This window comes from Gobio gobio (genome assembly GCF_949357685.1).
Source record: "Gobio gobio genome assembly, chromosome: 10".
NCBI lineage: Eukaryota > Metazoa > Chordata > Actinopteri > Cypriniformes > Gobionidae > Gobio > Gobio gobio.
In genome coordinates this window covers 27,768,096-27,790,326 of record NC_137116.1, presented here as the reverse complement: position 1 = coordinate 27,790,326, position 22,231 = coordinate 27,768,096, and the positions used below count along the sequence as shown (strand labels likewise).

The following is a 22,231-nucleotide window of genomic DNA, read 5'->3' as shown; positions in this document are numbered from 1 at the left end:
GTGCATCTTCAACCTTTTTCTCACCACTGAATTATCAGTCAAAGGAGAAGTGTTCCTCTTTCATGGTGAAAGACATTTTTGTTACAACAAAAACAAACTTGTATGACAGTTTTTCTATAACTTGTTATAACTAAATGTGTTTAGAGAGTATATAATTGCTGTTTGCCTGTGAGAAAATTGCTACTTTTCTAATATTAACACAAGTCCTAAAGCTCTTACCCTTTCTTTTCCAGTGATATTCCTCTGACCTTTTCTCTTTTGTAATGTCTTTCAGTCATCTCTCTTTCTACAGTCTTTGTTCAATCCCCTTCCGCTGATTGGCTACAATACCGCATCAATACCGCTACCGTATCATAGTACTTAGACTGCTCTAATCAGAGTTACAAATTATTTACTCTTATCATCCGATCATGGTTGTATCTCTCTATTAGTGTTACTTGATCTTAGCGCTGCATTTGATACTATCGACCACAACATTCTTTTGAATAGACTCGAAAATTATGTTGGCATTAGTGGAATTGCATTGGTATGGTTTAAATCATACTTATCTGACCGTTATCAGTTTGTAGCAATAAATGAAGAGATGTCAAACCGATCACAAGTTCAGTATGGAGTACCGCAAGGCTCAGTGCTAGGACCGTTGCTTTTCACCCTGTACATGCTACCACTGGGAGATATAATTAGGAAGAATGGCATTAGTTTTCATTGTTATGCTGACGATACACAGCTCTATATTTCTTCACGCCCTGACGAAACTTACCAATTCACAAGATTAACGGAATGCATAGCTGATATAAAAAATTGGATGACTAGTTTCCTGCAACTTAATTCAGAAAAAACTGAATTTGTAATTATTGGACAAAAGCTCCACAAGTAGTAACCTAGAATACTGTCTAACACTTGATGGCTGCTCTGTCAAGTCCTCGTCGTCAGTGAGGAACCAGGGTGTGCTCTTTGATACTAATCTTTCATTTGAAAGCCACGTTTCTAGCATCTGTAAAACTGCATTCTACCATCTTAAAAATATATATACATTACGGTACATGCTTTCAATGCAAAATGCTGAACAGTTAGTTCATGCGTTCATGACCTCAAGGCTAGATTATTGAAATGCTCTACTGGGTGGTTGCCCTGCTCGCTTAATATATAAACTCCAGCTGGTCCAAAACGCAGCAGCTCGAGTTCTTACTAGAACCAGGAAGTATGACCATATTAGCCTGGTTCTGTCAACACTGCACTGGCTCCATATTAAACATTGCATACATTTTAAAATCTTGCTTATTACTTACAAAGCTCTAAATGGTTTAGCTCCCCAGTACTTAAGCAAGCTCTTAACACATTATGCTCCATCACGTCTGCTGCGGTCTCAAAATTCTGGCCAGTTGATAATACCTAGAATATCAAAATCATCAGCTAAACTCTGGAACAGTCTTCCTAGCATTGTTCAGGAAGCAGACACACTCTGTCAGTTTAAATCTAGACTAAAAACACGTCTCTTTACTATGGCATACATAAAACATTTTCAATTAAACGATTGTTAGGCTGCATTAACTAGGTCAGCCAGAACCGGGAACACTTCCCATAACACCTGATGTACTCTTTACATATTAAAAAGAATGCCTTCTACGCTAATGTTAGTCTCTCTGTTTATCCCGAGGTTTATTGCAGCCAGCCGGATCCGGGCCGTATCCAGATCAGATGGTGGACCTGCGCCCAGACATGACCAACGCATCCCTGAAGTGTCTGCAAAGACCGTGTCAATAAGACTCCCCCTGAAATTGCCTCATCGACACGGCATCCTCAATAAACCCGTCTCTCCGGCATGATGACTCCGATCTTTCGAATATTCCTATTTAATAATTGTTTAATCGACACATCATCCTCATTAAACCCGTCTCCAGCGTGATGACTCATTTATGACTCGTTTATATGACCCCTGACCTGTAAAGTTGCCAGAATAATAATCATACACTGTTTGTTAATTGGCCAGAGTAGAACTGGCACCCTGACTGAGCCTGGTTTCTACTAAGGTTTATTTTTCTTCATATTGCCACCTGATGGAGTTTTGGTTCCTTGCCACTGTCGCCTTTGGCTTGGCTTGCTCAGTTGGGGACACTAAATTTTCAACTAAATATCCAAATAAATCTAATTAGAAAACTAAATTAACTATATAAACTAAATTACTGATCTGCCCACATTGTCACTGTATGATAATTGAAATGAGCTAATTACATCACCGTTTTCTCCAAAGCGGCTGTACAGCTGAATCAAAGTCTGTTGCATTATTTTCCTGTTTAACACTGTGAAGCTGCTTTGAAACAATCTGCTTTGTAAAAAGCGCTATATAAATAAAGTTGACTTGACATGCCTGTTGCCTGGGTAACACTTTCTCTGTAGCAGGTCAAGCGCACTATTGGAGCAACGTAAACACAAGTAAAAAAAACACAAAAAAAACATCATAGCTATTTACATCTCATAATGTCTGTAATCTCTTGCGTTATAAAGTTAACGACTGGTGCATTTCTATTACATTCCAAAGAGCTCCGTTATCAGCCCCACAGTGGAAAATGTACCATATCCGTACTGGCTGGGCTGGATTGGAACGGAATTGTAAGAGTGGACTCCTGCAGATGGTTCAATCTGCAGGGTTGCCAGAAGACTAAAGAAACGTTATCAGAAAGATGGAAGAAAACTGTACATTTCTTGTCTATTTCCACCCACTGCAACTTATACCAACGACGGAGATAAGTGCAGTTACAATAGCAAAATATGTGGGAGAGCGTTGCTATAATGTGACTATATTGTATTGAAATAGGGAGCACTTCAAAGTCAGTACCAAATCAAAACTAGTTAGCACAGTATTGGTAATAGAAAGGATTTAATGCCAAAATCTGGTTATGGTTACACTTAAAATAGCTTCAAAATGGATGTATCAGATGATAAACTTATACCATTAATCGTACACAGCATGAATAAAAAGTTACCTGAGGGATAGAGAGATAGAGGGAGAGGGAGAGAGAGAGAGTGGGAGAGAGAGAAGAAGAAGAGAGCAAAGAAGAGAAGCCCCAATGACCTCAAGAGCCAGAGAGTAAGAGACCCAGAGGAAAAAAAGAGCCAGAGGAAAAAGAGAGAAAGAGCAATAATTCCAATCTCCTTTTATCCCTTTCTCTGACCATGTGACTGAAACCAAATGTGAGATATTTAAACTGACCAGTCAGACCAAACTCAAACATGACATTCAAACCAAACTTCCCCCACTATAAAGGTGGGACCCCATGTGGCCTGCAGGCCTCTCTGTTGTCTTCCAGATGGCCCTTCTGATAAGCAAATGGGGGTGACAACAGTAAAGCAAATCTCTTTGTTGGATTTCAAATATCTTTGATTATTTTCAATTCCTTCAGAATGAAACAGTTGAGCAACGAGAACAGTCTGGCCTGATGATGGAAAAGTGGCTATACCTGATTTCACTCTGAAATGTTCTAAGAAAAAAGAACCAAAATATTGATGACTCAAAAATGTAGGTTCTACCCCAACTTCCTGTTTCAATAGGAACTAAGTAATTTCACATTCAAACAAATTCAAACATGCTGAGTGAGACACACTCTCCACTTAACCGCCTAATACTCTACTGGAGGTGTAAATGTGTGCATGATATGCTCATGCACACCTGCAGGCATGGATGCATAATAAACCTCTTTTTGAGCTCTGGGTGTCTAGTCCTCTGGGGTTGCATTTCATAGGCGTTATTTGATTAACATCAATTAAAACGTACAGATGGCGAAATATTGTGCATTGTGTTGGAATTAATTAAAACCAATCAGATCAAGACGAGAATGGACTGTGCTGTTTTTAACTTTTTACATACAATAAAAATAACCTGTAGCCCATCTGAATTATATAAAAATTAGGCTATCATTCGCATAAGCCACGTTTCCACCGCAGGAATTTGATGTGGTACTCTGTGTGTTTCAACCAGGGTCTAAAGTTCCGTGTAAATATTTCCCCCTCAAAACGGCCCTGCTCACGAGGTAGTACTTTTTCAAAGTTCAGGAACTTTTGGGGGTGTGACTTGGGCGCTGAACATGCTGATTGGTTGAGTTCACGCAGCATTTTATTTCAACAACCAGTCTGTTTTTAGTGTGTGCAGTAACAGTCTTTTGCTATTCAAATCAACAATGAAGTTTAAAAAAAGTTTCTGGGACAAATCCGGGTAATTTCAGTGGAAATGGGGCTATAGTGAGTATAATAAAACCATGTAGTCTACCAAAAATTAATTAACAGTAGAAGTGAAATCTTATTGTTATTATGAAATCTGGGTACCATCTTACGTTTTAAAATCACGTACATTGTAAGTTTGGTCTCATCAGCATTACATGTACTTAAATGTACTTAGTGTATTTGCCTAAAAAAGTAGTGAGCAAGGGTTGTCAGGGTTGAGGTAAGGGATGAGCGAGGATTCAGAGATGCAGATAAATGGGCTTTATTAAAGATAAAACAAAAACAAACAAAAACTACCCAGAGGGGGAAAACTACTTGACTTGACACAAGGAACAGATACACATAAGACGGGTGACAAATGACAACGATCCAGCCCAGACTGCAAAACACAAGGAGAATACATAGGGAAGCAAACAAAAGAGGGTAACAAGGGAAGCAAACAAAAAAGGGTAACAAGGGAAGACAGGTGGAGCAAATTAACCAATAATCAGATAACAAGATGGGCAGGGTTAGAAAATGGACAGGAGAGCACATGGCACAAGGAAACACATGACACGCCATGTGCTCACACCAAACGTGACATAAGGTTTGTTCGACATCGGCTGCAGCTGGATGCAACCGATCTGCGAGAGTAGCCACGTGCAGGCGGGGAGGAGCTGCAAATGGAGTTATGTGCTGCGTCCCAATTTGCATACTATCCGTACTAAATAGTATTCAAAAAAAGAATTAGTATGTCCCAAATCGTAGTATGTTGAAAAGTGTATTCCAAAGATTCCCGGATGTTCTACTATTTCCGGTCAGAGTCCGAAGTGCAGATCGATGCGCACTCTAACGGCTGATATTGCCCACAACCCATTGCGAGATGGACGAGGATTCGATTAGAACTACAAACACGAATAAAAAGTGTCAAAAAAATACAAACATGACGGTTCCGCGAGTCCGACGGTTAAGTAGAGAGGATAAGATAATGGGGTTTGAGTGAGCAATTATCAGTATTTAACCTGACAAAAAGACATTTATTCAATGTTAGCAACATTATATTTCACCTGCAGCAGCATTGAAAACTTTTGTAATGATACGTTTGGCCATTAACTTTGCAAACACATGAGAGGAGTCTCTGCATTAAAGACCCACGAATGGCAGATCAACGTGCGACTACATTTCTCTCCGATACGGTGGGAAATTAAATTGAATGTGGAGGATTTGAACTGTCACGATGATTGACAGGGCAGTTTAAACGGTGACGGGACGCACCTGCAAGTCCGTTAAAGATGACGAAGTAGTATGTCCCAAAGCTTGCATACTCTTCTGCTACACACTCAAAAGTATGTACTTTTTCTTCACAAAAAGAGTACATACTTTTAGGACGTAATACAAGTAGGCGAATTGGGACGCAGCAATGAAGTCGGACACATTCTACTTCCCGTAGTGACGCTCGCGCTGTGTTTGCAAACTTTATCACATACAAAGTGAAATAAATGCAATATAATACATATATGTTTCAGAGACATTCAGACACACTTTATGTACTGCTTAATACAGTGTCTATTTGTTTAAGAATAAAGTTCAACATTAATTATCAATGAAGTAGGGTTTTATTTTGAAAGACATGACAGTATAACATAGTGACTTACATTTTACTGTTATAAAAAAAACTGATTTGTGAGCATTAGTGGAGCTGTAGGTTTTAGAATAAATACGAAATGCATGTGATCGCTGTCATGCTGTGAATCCGGCCAACCGTGAAACAGCTGTGTTGTCATCAGAGCTCGTGCAGTCACTCTGGAGAAGATGTGCAGATGCACTGGCCGGCTGCTCTCGAATCGCTCTAGCGGCACTTTGATGGCATACAGTCACGTGGCATCGGCGCTGTCTCAAGCCGTACAACATTTCTAACCGCCATGCACTACTTCAAGTCAGCTGTAGATCGGTCTGCGCATTGCTGCATGAAGTCGAACAAGCCTAAACACATGAGCACATGGCCAGCAAACACAAATCACAAGCCATGTGCCCAAACAAAACATGACATGAACACGCAGCCAATGAGAACTCATAAGCCGTGTGTTCCCACAAAACATGACATCATGAAAGCACGCAGCCAGTGAAAAACATGAACCGCTTGCTACACAGAACACAACACACATGGACAGAAGAGCACACGCTCACACGACAAGACAGCACGCACGAGAACGAATGAGCGAATGCTCATTCCTTGCACTCATGACAGAAGACAAACACACGGAGCATGAATGTCCAAATCCCAACACAAAAAACTAAACCAAACTAGACCGAAGTGCTGGGATCCGAACACCACAAAAAACTCAAGGACAGAAGAGCACACAGCTTGAGCATGCTCGAAGGGTTAGTACCTAGTTATTACACAGTTATTATAATTACTATAATAAGTACATAGTAGCTGCATTCGGAACAGGACTGTAAAATCCCCAAAAAGTATCAGTGTACTTTCTTCACTGAGTTGATATATGGATTGGAACTCTGTTTGTCTGATGTCAGAATGACAGTTGACAGATGTGAACGCAATAACTTGGTATGTCGATTGTATTTCATGTTGTTCTTTTATTAATCTTGATTTCTCACCACTTTTTTTCGTTAAATAATACATTAAATTCTAATCAGTTTTCTTAAAATAAAGAAAGACGAGTAAAGTATTCTCATTAGAAATGCTAGTTGTATAATTTATTCAGCATTGCAACAAAGATATATCTAATGGGTTTCAACAAACACATTGTTTCTAATAGCATATTATATACAAACAGAATAGATGCATTTAATCTATTTACATATTTACATAATGTATTTCATACATTCACATAATCAACACTAAGATATTTTTTAAAATAAAATTTTAAAAATGAAGCAATAGCTAAAGGATTGTGGAAATTAGGATTGTGTATGGTAGTTGTGCCATAAAGGATACTTTTCTTAATTAGTCCACTTGCAGTCAGAATGAGGAACTGAAATATGTATAATTACTAATCAAGTGACTGAGTTTTGACAATGTAATGAGAAATCTACCATCATTAATTAGCAACTAGGATCCTCCCTGTCAAAGAAAAAATATATATATATTGACAAGTTACATGCATGTACACAGATTAATATCGTTCTGAATTGTTCTCATCTTAACTGACCTGTTGATTTCTTCTTGTAGTAAATCAGTCCAGCAGCTGCTATGATCATTCCCATCACCAGACCAGAAGCTCCGATCACAATTTTGTTCCTCTCAGACTCAGGGAGAGATGGATCTGTGGGGCACACTGGTGTGCCAAATTATTCCATCCTCAAATTTAGTTCTAATTAGTTTTAAATTGACAGTAGAGAAATCTCATCATACCCCAGTCATAAATCATGGGTTTATTGAAGCTGGCATGCTCCACCACACAGGAAATCTTCTCTCCAGATTTGGGAATGTATTCCAGCTCAGAGTGGATCTGGTAGTACCAGTCGCCATCAGCCATCTCCATTGTTGAGGTCACTTCAGAGGTCATCAGTTTACCATCTCTCAACCAAGACACTTTGATGTGTGGAGGATAAAATTCATATGCGCTGCACATCAACACAGCCGGATGTCTGCCACCAGCCTGCTTCACTGAACTGAGCATAACCTTTGGTTTCACTGAATCAAGAAGAGCAACAGCCTAAACACACAATTTTCAATGCATGTCTCATGCATAGCTGTCAACATTGAACATTGAAAATAAGGGAGATTTCCCGGAATCCATCCACAAAATAAGGGATTTTTTTACACGATTCTTACCTACAAACTTAAAAAAAAGAGTCTAAAGAGTTTATAACTACACAAAATATTTTGATTTTGGCCGTCAGCGTCCTGATCCATCATTGCACATCACACTCATCTACTATACTCTCCTTGAAGTTTACTTCCCGCTACTTTTTCCCTCTTCCTCCCAACCGCGGCTGCAACTGTCTTCTTCTTCTTCGATAGTAGCCTAAGCCAGTGTTTCCCAACCTTTTTTCAGTCATTTTATCATACGTTACGCTAGGGGTGTAACGGTACAGATTGCTCACGGTTCGGTTTGTATCACGGTTTAAGGTTCACCGTTTCGGTACGGTTCAGTATTTGCTATGTTCAGGGAAAAAAGGACTACTGTTAAATAAAAAAAAAGAAAATAATAAGAACAAATCATTTAAATACAAGCAGCAGCACAAATAAATACTATTGAGCAAAGATACTAATAAAATAAACTATGCTTTTCAGGTTTTTCAGGTACGTCTAACATTAGTTTTCAGGTACAGAAATTGATCAAATGTAAAATAACATTGCATATATGACTGTATAAATTAAAGATTAATCCTATTAAACTTACAAAAGTTATTCAATCAAGAGCAGTGAGTGATGCCCTTGTCTTTTGTTTGACATTAAACAGACAGCAGTAAAGGCTACTGCCCCTTTAAGACCTCGGATATGCGTCGTCTTTTCTGGACTGTATAAAGCTTACTTAAGCCATATACAGACTATGTCTGCTAGAATACTCATCAATATGTTGACATACTTTTTGCTTGAGTTTGTCCGTTCAAGAGCAAGACTTGAAAGAGAACTCAATATTTGCGCGCTGAGAGACGTGTGCGCGCTCTCGGATGAGTGCACGGAAAATTTTCTCACAGTGCGCGCGACTTCTCATTCGCGTCTTCTGGCACTAAACCAGATAGTTGCGTGTTCTGAGTTAACACAATCAGAACGTAAAAATACGGGATATTTTACGGGAAAATACTAAAACGGGAAGACAGCGGGAAAAGAGCTAAAATACGTGAGAAACCCGGAAAAAACGGGAGGGTTGACAGCTATGGAGTCTCATACATGTGCAAGGCAAGTGGGGGTAGGGGTGACTGACATAAGTGCCACTTGAAGAAACCAATGAATTTGAAGAAATGTTTATTTTTATTTTTATTGTTTTACATTTTTTCAAATTTAAGTCTTACATTTCAAAATGCCAGAGTTAATTTTTTTGTTATTCATTACATAAAAAAATAAATACCATTAATAAGTATAAAATAAATAAATATATATATTTTTTAAATGTCACGTGTAATTCAATGTGTTACTTGCCATTTCTTTATAATTATTTGTGAAATCTACTAGCGATTTCAGGGTGAAAATGGTAAAAACGTATTCTGTGTTAGTAACCTATATTCCTGTAAAAATACATAAATGTTAAAAACTAAATTCCATGAGTGACAAAGAATATCAGAATTGAACCACTTACCCGTTTTCTCACGGGGAGGTGTGTCCTTGCTTTTAACATAATATCTGCAGTATATATCAACACCAGCTCTCTCTGCTATCACAAAAATGTCTTTGTTCCAGCGCTCTGCAAGGCTCATTCCATTCTTGCTAAACCCCACAAACCTCCCCACAGTGCTGTTGAACTGTGTGAACAGAAATTTATTTATATAAAAGTTGTCAATATACACCATGTCACTGAGATCAGGGGAGCTGTAGATGCATCGGTTCCATCTCATGTAATATCCATTCGCTGAAACAAGAAAACAAGACAACAACAAGAAAAAAGTGAAGAACTTAAATGCATCAGGTTTCACTACTCTGTTCCATCCAACTATCAAACGGTCACATTTCTTTAAAAAATATTTTCATGAAGTTACTTCAATTCCTCTAATTTCACTTACCACTTTCTGCTCCAGTTAATACTGACAGTGTCAAAATGAGAACACAACTCAAGTGTTTTAGCAGTGACATTTTCACACACTAAATCCCAGCTGAATGTGTCACGGTTCTTGAATGCATTGTTTCCTGCTTTTCTAATGTCTGTGTTGTTATGTGTGTGTGAGTGAGTGGGCGTGACCGAGCCTTATTGTTTGATCAACGGTCTAGCTGATCTCTATCACAGCGCCAGCTGCAACTATGTGTGTTATCCCGGTCCTGTTCGGCGGTCCAGTCTTGTGCATCTTGTTCCTGTTCGGTGTTCTCTGTGGATTACGTTCTGTGTCTGGATCACCTTCACCAGCGCATCTTTCGACTCAACCCATTATCTGTTCTATGCTGAGTCATCTGCATTCTGCACTGCTGACCATCTTAGTCCCATTTTAGATTATCTTGATCTATGACTTTGTTCCTTGTTCTATCTGCTAATAAATGAGTTAACTTGCTATTGCTTCCTGTGTTCCATCATGACAGTGCTGTCAGTGCTTTATATCTTCATGTCAGGTGGATGATTAAGATATCAAAGGACAACTCCGGTGAAAAATGAACCTAGGGGTAATTAACACATGGTTACCGAGCGTTTTCATGAAAATCGAATATAAAGAGTTTTATCTCTAAAAACAGATTAGCTTATAATGCTAGTATATGGGGCATAGAATAAGTAAAATTAAATCGCTATAGTTAATACCACTAATAAGGCTCAAAATAGCCTCACACTAACACTGTAGCATAATGAGGGTCCCTACATGCAAACCGAAGCATTGAGAACTTTGTATGTGTACAAACAGTTTAATAAGAAAATACTTTATAAAGACAGTACATTACGCGTATACAGCATAGATATACAGACAGGAGCCATCTTGGAAAACAGTCTCGAGTCTCGACAAGTCCAAAAAGGAGGACAAATCAGTGTCCGGCTTGAGGCTGCGCCGGGCGTCGAACAGAGAGCTTAAAATCCGGACGTATGCAACATAGGTATACAGACAAAATCCGGACGTATGGCTACCCTAAGGGAGAGGAGGACCTGCGTTTGACTGGTAAGCTCAAATATTCATGCATTTGCAATGATAATACGTATTTATGATACAATTATTTGTTATTTTGAAATGGGAAAGCACAGCAACTAAGCCAATAAACTGTTCCATTTGACAAAACATTTCAAAACTGCGTTTAGCATATATCTAAGTATTCAGATAGCCTATCAATACAAATATGTAATGTGAGTAAATCTACATTTTGATATTGTGAAATGTATATTATAATGCAAACAACTAACTAACAACTGATTTTTTTGTTTCAGATGCTGAGATTATGGGCCACCAGCAGACCTTGGCACAGATGGCCCTCACATCTCTAAGACGCAGGGCAGAGGAAGGTGATGCTCAACACAAAGGATAAAATATTCTATTGATGCACAGAATTATATAAATGTGGAGGATGTAGATACTGTTATATATTGTAATAGACTACATACATTTTATGTTATAAGTTATATTCTTGTGTCACCTGAAAGGAGAATAAAACATGATGACAACAACAAAAACAAAAAAATGATGTCGGGTCTCATTCTTTTATGCCATTTAGCATATTACTTGTTCTGCATATTATCAGAGACAAAGATGAAAATGAAGAAAATAATTAAATAATCAAAAAAAGTGCTATATCAAATAGTAAAAATAAGATTTTGGGGTAATGCAGTCTGTAAAACCAGTCTTTGCAAAGGACAATCCAAAGGACACTTATAGACCCTAAAATATTGTTTTGCCTCCCTTACATTATAGTTTAATAACTTCTGTTTAGAAGATGATGGATACATTTTTTTTCTGGTACAAACTGTGACCTAGTGGAATAAAACAAAACAACCAACAGGTCCCTAGAGCAAACAGAACCTGATTTACAGATTTTCAAAAACAGGATTTTGAACAAAAAAATTGCCTATTTTTAAGTGTTTATTATAGTATTTTAAATGCATACAATGTTATTTATGTTATTATAGTCTTATTTTGTTATTTAGAGGGGTTTTCTGTAAAATGATACCTATGTTGTACATTTCTTTCACTGTATGTGTGAAGGGTTAACATTTAAACTTGGGTGATGTCAAATTCAGGCGGAATTCCAAAAAAATGCCTTAGAGTGGAAGAGGTTAAAATGGCAGAGTTAAAATACAATTAATAGATCTTTTCAACGTTTGCTTCCATAGCTCCATAGTTAGTTGCAGTTGTTTCCTTTAAAGAGCACCTATCATGGCATTTAAAATGTTCCAAATATTGTTTTAGAAGTCCCCAACAACAGTTTTGCATGCATGCAATGACAAAAAAGACTTTAGTTTTCTTATAATATGCATTTATTTTTACCTGTTTTGACAGCGATTCTCAAATGATTCCTTTTTGTGATTCACTTTTCAAAACCCCGCCTTTACGTGACGCTAATCTGCGGTGATTGGTCCGATGACCCAGTCAGTTGTGATTGGTTTAGTCTGTGCAGATATTTTCGGAAACGGAACGCCCATCAAAGTCTTATAGTGACAGTAATTTGTTAATATTAGGGGTGTAACGGTTCGCGTATTCGTACCGAATGGTTCACGGGGGGAGTTCCAAATGGAATCAGTATTCCCTATTTGATCATCCCTATGTGAGCAGGACACGGGAATCAGTATTCCCTATTTGATCATCCCTATGTGAGCAGGACACGCGTGTGCCGTATGTAGCAGTTTGGAATGCACTTGGCAAAGGGAGCGGCGTAATTTCCTCATTATCTTCAGCTGGGATGTTCCCGTGACAATGCAGCGCCAGCATAAATAAATATACAATTCATATTTTTAAGAGTTATATTACTTTTTATATACAGTATTACAAAGCATATTTTTATAAACATTTTAAAATAAAAAATGTTTATTTTTATTTGCAACAGTTAGGCTAAAAAAAAGAAAATGATGCAGATAAAACTGCGACATCTGCTGCTGACGGACACTGTGCTGCGTTGTCACCGGAACATCCCAGCTGAAGATAATGAGGAATTTACGCCGCTCCCTTTGCCAAGTGCATTCCAAACTGCTACATACGGTACACGTGTGTCCTGCTCACATAGGGATGATCAAATAGGGAATACTGATTCCATTTGGAACTCACCCCGTGAACCGTTCGGTACGAATACACGAACCGTTACACCCCTAGTTAATATGTGTCAGGAGTTATGAATATGAAAACCGCGTCGGTACTGTTTGATTGTAATATGAGCCTCAGCTGATCTCATTCATAAAAAAACTCCTCTATTCTCCTCACGAAGACTCGCGACAAATCAACATCCCTCAGGGCTTTTAGTTCAAAAGTGTGCAGATGAGGAGACACATTGATAGATTCTCATATGTCTGTGTCAAATTTCTAAACAGAGGAGTATTTTTTATTCAATACTTCCTCAAAATGGGCAGATATAGCCTAATCATGAGCGATTGAGTCTCTTATGTGTTGTTTTCAATTCATACTGGCAGCCGGAGGGCGCTCTGTGCACATGTAGTCCATGTATGGTACAGACAGACGAAGAAGAACCATGTGCCATAATAGAAGTCCATAATAAAAGCTTCCTGAGATCGCGAAACATACATTTGACGACTAATAAACACACAATCGCGACGATGTATGGTTTGTCTTCAAGCCACTTAGTCTTCAAATGCTCATCCTTGGGCAGATGAAAGAAGTTTGCTTTTGAGTGGCACTTCAGAACACAGGGTCTCGTGGCCATGATGTTTTCTAGTTTTCACTGGCGTCTTGGAGCGCAATAAGTGGGCGTATCGTATTCAAATAACTTGACAAGTTGACGTCATCTAGTCAGAGAAAAAGCTTCGGTCTTCTAACGATTCTTAAAAATGACTCCGATTCGACTCTTACTTTTGAAAGAAAATAACTATATATACGGTGCACTGTCATATTTCAAGCTATCACAGGATGTTTTTGTTCACTTAGATCTAGGTTACACACTACATGAAAGGTAAATTTCAAAATTCCATGATAGGTGCTCTTTAACGAGGAAGAAAGTTCCAACAGCGACTCCCAACAGCCCTAGAGTCAGACCTACTCCACAGAACACTGCTGGACCAACACTTGGGAGGGCAACATCAACATCTGGAAAATAAATGCATATAAGTAAAAATATATATTTTTTGTGAATAAAAAGATTTGGACTAAAAATTGCATTGAAATCTGATGTCCATTGATTCTATTTGAAAAGCACTCGCCCCATATTTTGGTCTGCTGTTGACCCTGGAGGGCTCTGTGGTTGACCGTGCAGCTGTAAATGTCTCCTTCAGTAGGTGTAAACATAAGAGTGGAAAAGATGTTGAAGGTAGCATCTGTCCTTGGACGATACTGGCTTAAAGTCATGCCCTCGGTCACATTAATATTATTCTTAGTCCATGAGATGCTGACAGACGGAGGAAAGAAGCCGGTCACATGACAAACGAGGGTGTTCTGAACATCCAGCTGTACAATATCCTTTGGATAGATAGAAGTCTGTGGTGCATCTAGAAACACAAATAACTTTATTAATTCTTTAGTTCATTCAAATACAAAGATACATTGAAACTACATGAAAACTTCATGACACTGGGTACGTTTATTATAAACATTAACATTCAAAAGTTTTTAATTATGGTTTTTAAACGTTTTTTGACTCTTATGCTCACCAAGGCTGCATTTATTTAATAAATTACAGTAGAAACAGCAATATTGCAAAGTATTCCATTCTAATATATTTAAAAATTAAATTTATTCCTGTGATGGCAAAGCTGAACTTTCAGCAGCCATTACAACAGTCTTCAGTCACATGATTCTTCAGAAATCATTCTAATATGCTGACTTGATGATCCAGAAAGATTTCTTAACATTGGTGTTGAATGTAATGTTGAAAACATTTTTGTGGAAACTGATAGATTTCATTACAAAGTTCAAACACTTGAATTTTTTATACTGACCCCAAACCTTTGAATGGTAGTATAGGCTTACTCAAAATATTAAAGAGCACAACTGTTTTCAACATTGACAATAATAAGACATTTATTTATCCTAAAGAATTTAAGAAGAATGCAAGTAACATGTCCCCCAACACCCCACCCAACGCAAAACCTTGGCAAAATAGTCTCAATTGTTTGTGCTGGTTTGTGCCGTAATTTGTTTTGTTTGTGCTGCTTTGTTTTTTTAAAGAAAAAATATTGCACAATCATTCGAATGTACTCAGCTCACGCATGCTCACTCATAATGTCCTTGTCATGCCTGCGGCTGCCAAACGGAATATCAGCCGTCCGAATCAGCAACACTCCTTCAATGTTAGCCTATCATCTTGCTTCTTGTCTTTTCAAACGTGATTCTCTATCTGCCATAGTTTCATTTATTCTGCTGTTGGGAGCGCCGCTTCACCTTTACAGTTTTCACAGCTTTCTTATTAGAAAATTATTAGAAGAATCAGAAATCATATGTATATAGTATTTTAAATGGGTACTTCACCGCTGGAAAGATGAATGTGTAATTAAATTGGGTAATTTATAGTTGTAAAAATGTGAAATTATTTTAGAAGTTGGTGCATTCTAGACTGAGAAAAGTCAGAAAATGTATTTTTGGCTCATATGGATGAAAGACTGCCCTACGAGGCTTCACTGCCCTACGAGGCCACTCTCACCAGTTACATCAATTGCCCACCGCGGCACCACCCCACGGTTGTTTTGTTTTTTATAGTAATAATATAATTTAGTTCAAAAAAAGACACTACAATTAAAAACTGCACGTGTCTGCTCAATACAGCATGAGCCAAACGAGAATCGCTGCACAGATCAGCAGCAGGAGTGCTAGGAGCTGACAGACAAGATGATCACGGAATATTTGGTTTCAAAGCGAAATGTAAAAGTGCCTATTTATGTGAGTTTGTCATTGTATAATTTTGTTGTGTTTTTCATTAATAATAATAGGCAGTGCGCATTTACATTCTGTGAGTGAGATCCCTCCCCTATGGGCAGGTTGAAAAAATGCGGAACTAGCTCCTGCTACTGGCTGTAGTCTCTAGCCTCTGGCCAAAAAAGCCTCCGATGACACAAAATGACGACATTTGCGTCATCTGAGGCTTTTTTACAGTTATAAAATACATAAATCTCTCGTCTCAGGGGGATATGAGAGGGGGAAGCACGATCATTCGAATATACTACCGGGTTTCTGATACAAAGCTTAATGCTAATCGCTGAAGTAACCCTTTAAGTCTTAAAGAAAAAGGTTAAAGCAGCACTAGGTAGGATTTGCTCTCGGGGTCCCCCTACAGTTGGGAAACAGTATTGTCCTCTACTACTGTCGTAAACTCTGTCATCCTACATCAGGGGATCCATCGCACGTGCATTTGTTGACATGACAACTATGATAGCCCTGAACACTGCAGGAGGAGTTCACGTGCAGGTGTTCTGCTTGCGTCATATGAATATAATCTCATTGTTTTTTTGTTTGTTTTTTCAAACGCCAAATGGTCGCGATGCTCACGTTTACAAGCCAGCGTCATTATAGTAGTCTAGTCTATTGGTTACCGTTTTACAGAATCTATATGATCCTTCAATTCAATGTTTGAGTGGTAGGTAATAACCATATATCGTCGATAAATGGTGATAAGTGGCGATCAAGCTACCATAGATGAATCTTCAAATTTGAAAAATCGATTTTGCATTATAGCTTGAGGCAAGACAAATAAACAAATATCACAGACATGTTAGGTATCCTAAAATATGATTTTGTACGTCTTATGTATTTACTTGCAAGAATGTAGCCCCTACCAAACTTGTACACGCCGTTTAGACATAGGCTTACATAGGCTAACCTTAACCCTCGCACGTCCAAATTTAAGGAAGTGGGGGTGATGGTGGAAGTGATGTATATGCCTTAAAGCAGTCAAATTTTGTAGTTCTTTTTTTTCTCGGGTTACTACCCGAAACCCGAAGTTTAAAAGTACGATTAAAAACGATACAGACCACGTCAGGCTATGGCAGACGTGTCATTCAACCTATTGTAAGTCGATGTATCATCACAAGAGTCTTGAAAATATATTATGAAGGTTGAAAAGTTACCTAGTGCTATTTAAAGAAAGGCTTGCTCTTACTAATAGAGATGTTCCGATACCCTTTTTCCGTTCCCGATACCAATTCCGATACCTGGGCTCAGGGTATCGGCCGATACCGAGTACTGATCCGATACCTGGGTATCTGTATATACAGCTATATATACTACTAGCCCTGTATGATTTGCTAGAATAATTTTATGGTGTGCTTCAGACTTATCCCTTAGTAAAACATGAACAAATACATACAGTGAACTACTGTATTTATTACAGTATTTTTATTATCTGACATGCATTTGACAGTAATAATATATATTTTTCTTTAGCGAAAAAGAACTTCAAATGCAGCCACAAATCTAACCGCAAACTGAAAAAGGTATTTTAGTTTTACAATATAACTGTATAAAAAACAGTGCAACAAATAAATCTAGGAATATAAAAAATATTATATTAACCAGAAAATTATCTCTTTACAAAAAAAGTTAAAAAAAACCAACCATCTAGGCATAATTATTATTAGAAGTAGAGACATATTATTATTACATATAGACATAGCTAAATCTAGTGTAGGCTACAACAGTAGCCTGATATATTCTGTCAATTTCTTCATGTTAAACCGAACGTCTCGGTTACGTATGTAACCCTCGTTCCCTGAAGGAGGGAGCGGAGACATACGTCGGAACTGACCGACGAATTGGGATCTGTCTTCAGAGACCAATCTACTTCGAGTGTATTAGAAACGAGTCAATCCATATTGGCATGCGGTCCACGCACCGCCCCGCACCGCGGGTATAAATACGGAAGTGGAATACCGCATATTGCTTTTCCAACTGAGGAGCCAAAAATGTGACTTTAATAAAGCCAGGGCTGGGTCTGCCTCCTCCGAGGGCAGCGCTTGCAGGTTTACCACCTGGTCCCGAAGGGGAGTGGTAGGAACCTTGGGCACATATCCGGGCCGGGGTCTCAGGATGACGTGAGAGTAACCGGGCCCAAATTCTAGGCACGATTCGTTGACAGAAGTGCATGCAGGTCCCCCACCCTCTTGATTGAGGCCAATGCAGTCAGGAGTACCGTCTTCATAGACAGGAGTTTTAACTCAACGGACTGCAAAGGCTCCAAAGGAGGGCCCTGAAGTGCTGAGCACCAGGGCTAAGTCCCAAGAGGGTACACTCTAAAAACTGCTGGGTTAAAATCAACCCAAATTGGGTTGTTTTGGCAACCCAGCGCTGGGTCAAAAAGGGACGTACCCAGCGCTGGGTTGTTTTAACCCAACTAGTTGGGTTAAATGTTTAACCCAGCATGCTGGGTTGTTATTTTAACCCAATTATGGGTTAAAAATTACTACACTGCTGGGTTGATGTAACCCAAAATGGGTTGGAAGTTTAAACTAGAAATTTTAGTAATTAAAACGACTAAAATAACATCTACAGCAATACAGACTTCAGAAAACAAAAATAAAATTTCATATTTTTATTAATCAAGTAAAATTGTCCATTTGTGAATACATTTTTTTAAATTTCCCATCGCTCCCTACCCATTGACAAAAATCAATGAGACTTGAAATAACGAAGAAAATATGAAGTGAAATCTAAAAACATTTAATTTACATCAACATCTTGCACACAAGATATCATGTGAGCGAAATACTCAGAATCAATTGTAATGTAATTGTACTGTAGAAGAAAAGTACAAGTATTTAGAAGTAGTAAATATAAAAAGAACAGCAAAGAGGAAAGGTCTCAGACAGTACAAAAACTGTCATCAAAAATGAGTCAGAAAAATGAACCTTTTGAAGAAAATTTGAAATCTCAAAGCATTTACATCAACATCTTGAGCATACATCATGTGAGCGAAATACTCAGTAATCAATTGTAGTGTAATTGTACTGTAGAAGAAAAGTACAAGTATTTAGTAGTAGTAAATATAAAAAGAACAGCAAAGAGGAAAGGTCTCAGACAGTAATAACAAAAACTGTCATCAAAAAGGAGTCAGAAAAATGAACCTTTTGAAGAAAATTTGAAATCTCAAATTTACATCAACATCTTGAGCATACATCATGTGAGCGAAATACTCAGTAATCAATTGTAGTGTAATTGTACTATAGAAGAAAACTACAAGTATTTAGAAGTAGTAGTAAATATAAAAAGAACAGCAAAGAGGAAAGGTCTCAGACAGTAATAAAAAAAACAGAGCAAAAATGAGTCAGAAAAATTAACCTTTTGAAGAACGTGAATTTGAAATCTTAAAACATTTCAAAGCATTTACATCAACTTCTTGAGCATAACATCATGTGAGAATTACTGTTTGTCAGCAAAAATGAAGGCTCGCAAAACTCTCATTGTTGGGGTTTCATCCCCGGAAAGTCCATAAACTACAGTTTGTAAAAACTGCCACACTGTGGAACACTGTTTCGGGTAGTCTATGTCAAATACATAGAATGCCTTAAAGCAAACATCAACTGCAGCAAGCAATGTATTTTGCTCGAGTGCCTCTCCGTTGATAATTGCAAAGGCTTGAAAGCATTGGTTGTCTCCAAGCATGAGAACATGTGGAAATTCTTTTGAGTCTTTTGAGCGCAGGTACTCAGCCATATTGGTCCCAATCTGAAAAGAAAAAAAAAAATAGAGAAGGGGGGGGGGGGGATAGGGGATTGGCATCAATTTAGAACGCAAAAAAGGTCAAACTAATGTAAATACCTTTAGGAACAGTAAAGGGTATGACACACCAAGCCGACCATCGGCCAATGTTAGCACTAGTCGGACCCCTGTTGTCCAACTTTTTGGCCCAGATGCAGATGACTCATGGCAACAACACATTTACCGTTTGATGTCACTAGTTTTTTAATGTTGGCTTGGTGTGTCATGGCCTTAAAGGGTTAGTTCACCCAAAAAGAAATACTTAAATTAAATCTGTTCATCATATAAAGCGATCAAGTCTCTTCAGAAAATTTGGAATACATTAGATTCATATGAATTAGTTTTACAATCTTTATTAACTTTTTGTAGCGTCAAAGTGGTAATTGTACAACCCCAAATCAGAAAAAGTTGGGACAGTATGGAAAACGCAAAAAAAAGAAAAAAAGAAGTGATTTCTAAATTTACTTTGACTTTGACTATTTCATTGCAGACAAAATGAACACAAAATATTTCATGTTTTGTCTGGTCAACTTCATGTCATTTGTAAATATGCATCCTTTCCTGTAACTTTTTTTTAAATGTGTTGCAGGTCTGAATGACAGGAAAGGATGCATATTTACAAATGACATGAAGTTGACCAGACAAAACATGAAATATTTTGTGTTCATTTTGTCTGCAATGAAATACAAGTCAACGTAAATTTAGAAATCACTTCTTTTTTTTTTTTGCGTTTTCCATACTGTCCCAACTTTTTCTGATTTGGGGTTGTATAAACTGTCACTAGAGGGACAGAAAACTCACATTTCATTAGAAATATCTTTATCCCATTCCAAAGATGAACAAAAGTCTTTAAGGTTTGGAATTTATTCATTTTATTTTTCGTAATTGATGACAATTTTCATTTTTGGGTGACACTAAATGTATTTTTTCACTCAAATTAAATTAAAAACATTACTAGATTTCTGACATTGATAATTGTAAAATGTGTCAGTCTGTGAAAAGGGTCCATACAATATATTGTAAATACTTAAACCATGTAGTTTTAGCAATGGCTGTTAACTTACGTATGTCTATGAAGGCCTTCCGGGTTTCAATGAATGTTGGTTTAAACGTTTTCCTTCCAATCTTGTACACGGATGTTGGAAGGACTACAGGAAGTACTTGCAAGGCAACATCACTCTGCGTCTCTTTAGAATACAATGAAAAAAATGTTCACAAATTACTCAATTAAAAAAAAAAAAGTATTCATAAAACTGCAATAAAATTTGACTGCAATAAATCTGGATGTATGACATTCATTTATTAAATTGTGTTACAAAGAAATAGTTAACAAAATGAAAATTGTCATGACTAACAGTAACTGTAAACAGGGAAAATCTCTCCTTTTTTAAGAATGACTGAATTATTTATTTGTAACAATAATACCCATTACCTGCGGACATCAAGTCTACACTGGAAAGTAGATCAAGAGATTGTTTCTCTCTGCTGGCAAACTGCAGAATCTTATCCTTAAACACAGGTACCCAATTTTCGGTGAGTTTTGAAGCGGAGTCTGGATTCAAAATTAAGAAATCCTGGGATATCTAAAAAATACAAAACAAAGGCCAACATGGCAAAAAAAGTTGTAAAACAAAAAAGAAAATACTGAGCCAATGTTTTAATTTCTTAAATTTAAACCCACCATGCCTGGAGTGTCGAGGAGACGTGGATACTCCTTGAATATTTCCATGATTGTCTTGGTTCCATTGTCAAGAATCCATTTGGCCCTATGGATAGACGTCTCCTTCATGTATTGCTCAACCTGACTTAGTGGCCAGATATTATTTTTAAGCCACTCAGTCATTTGAGTAGCTCTTTCTGAATCTACATTTGCCTCTGTTGAGAGCAGAAATGTAAAAATCACAAACAGGAATTTTGAATGGGAAAATATCACACACACACACACACACACACACACACACACACAATAAATATATATAATTCTGTCAACAATCCCGGGCATCTTTCACGCTGACCCTGGCTAATCAGTCCTTATTAGCTATGGTTCTATCACTGTGTTGAGGTATTTTGAAATATCGCATCAGATGAGTGAAGGAAATGCAAAAAAATAGAAACAATTCTAAAAAAAAGTTTTTATACTCGTTTGTGTAACGAATCCACAGAGTCATAGAGATCCATTTGCAGCTTTAATTAGTGACAAAGTCAGACAGACAGGGTATTGATAGGTAGACAGGAATGGTATGGGCAAGGCAAAGAATACTCAGGTAAGCTAGTGCTGATGATCGGGGCAGGCAGCAAGGTTTCAAATACGGGTAACAGTGCAGGGTCGTGGGAGCCAGAGTATGTTCAGTTAGCCAGGAAACAGTCCAAGGTCGAGGTAGCCAGAGAGTGGTCGTAGAGTTCCAAAACCAGTCCAAGATCTAAACCAGAATAAACAGAATCAGTAGACAATCGCTCAGTATGTATGCCAGGGCAAGACAATACTTCGCACTGAATGGGTGTGAGAGAGGGATTCTTAAACATGTGGAAATGAAGTGCAGGTGTGAGTGTAATCAATGAAGAGCAGGTGTGTGATCAGTCCAGGAGAGCAGCATTATGG

General features: G+C 37.9%; 1 protein-coding gene across 1 annotated transcript; it reads right to left on the bottom strand.

Moving 5' to 3' along the window:
• Window positions 1-6,889: 6,889 nt before the first annotated feature.
• LOC307132464 (rano class II histocompatibility antigen, A beta chain-like) lies at window positions 6,890-10,011 on the bottom strand. Its single transcript, XM_079826800.1, has 5 exons — window positions 9,886-10,011; window positions 9,465-9,734; window positions 7,574-7,855; window positions 7,371-7,484; window positions 6,890-7,282 (listed from the first exon to the last, which is right to left on the bottom strand). The coding sequence occupies exons 1-5, from the start codon at window positions 9,953-9,955 to the stop codon at window positions 7,260-7,262; spliced, it is 759 nt and encodes a 252-aa protein (XP_079682926.1). The 5' UTR covers window positions 9,956-10,011; the 3' UTR covers window positions 6,890-7,259.
• Window positions 10,012-22,231: the final 12,220 nt, after the last annotated feature.

What these genes read in the sequence shown, in the direction of transcription:
- LOC307132464 (XM_079826800.1), bottom strand. Translation starts at nt 9,955, where the DNA reads ATGTCACTGCTAAAACACTTGAGTTGTGTTCTCATTTTGACACTGTCA. An exon ending in ATTAACTGGAGCAGAAAGTG is followed by an intron (nt 9,735 to 9,885) that starts GTAAGTGAAATT and finishes TTCTTGTTTCAG; the next exon opens with CGAATGGATATTACATGAGA. An exon ending in ACCCATGATTTATGACTGGG is followed by an intron (nt 7,485 to 7,573) that starts GTATGATGAGAT and finishes TGTGCCCCACAG; the next exon opens with ATCCATCTCTCCCTGAGTCT.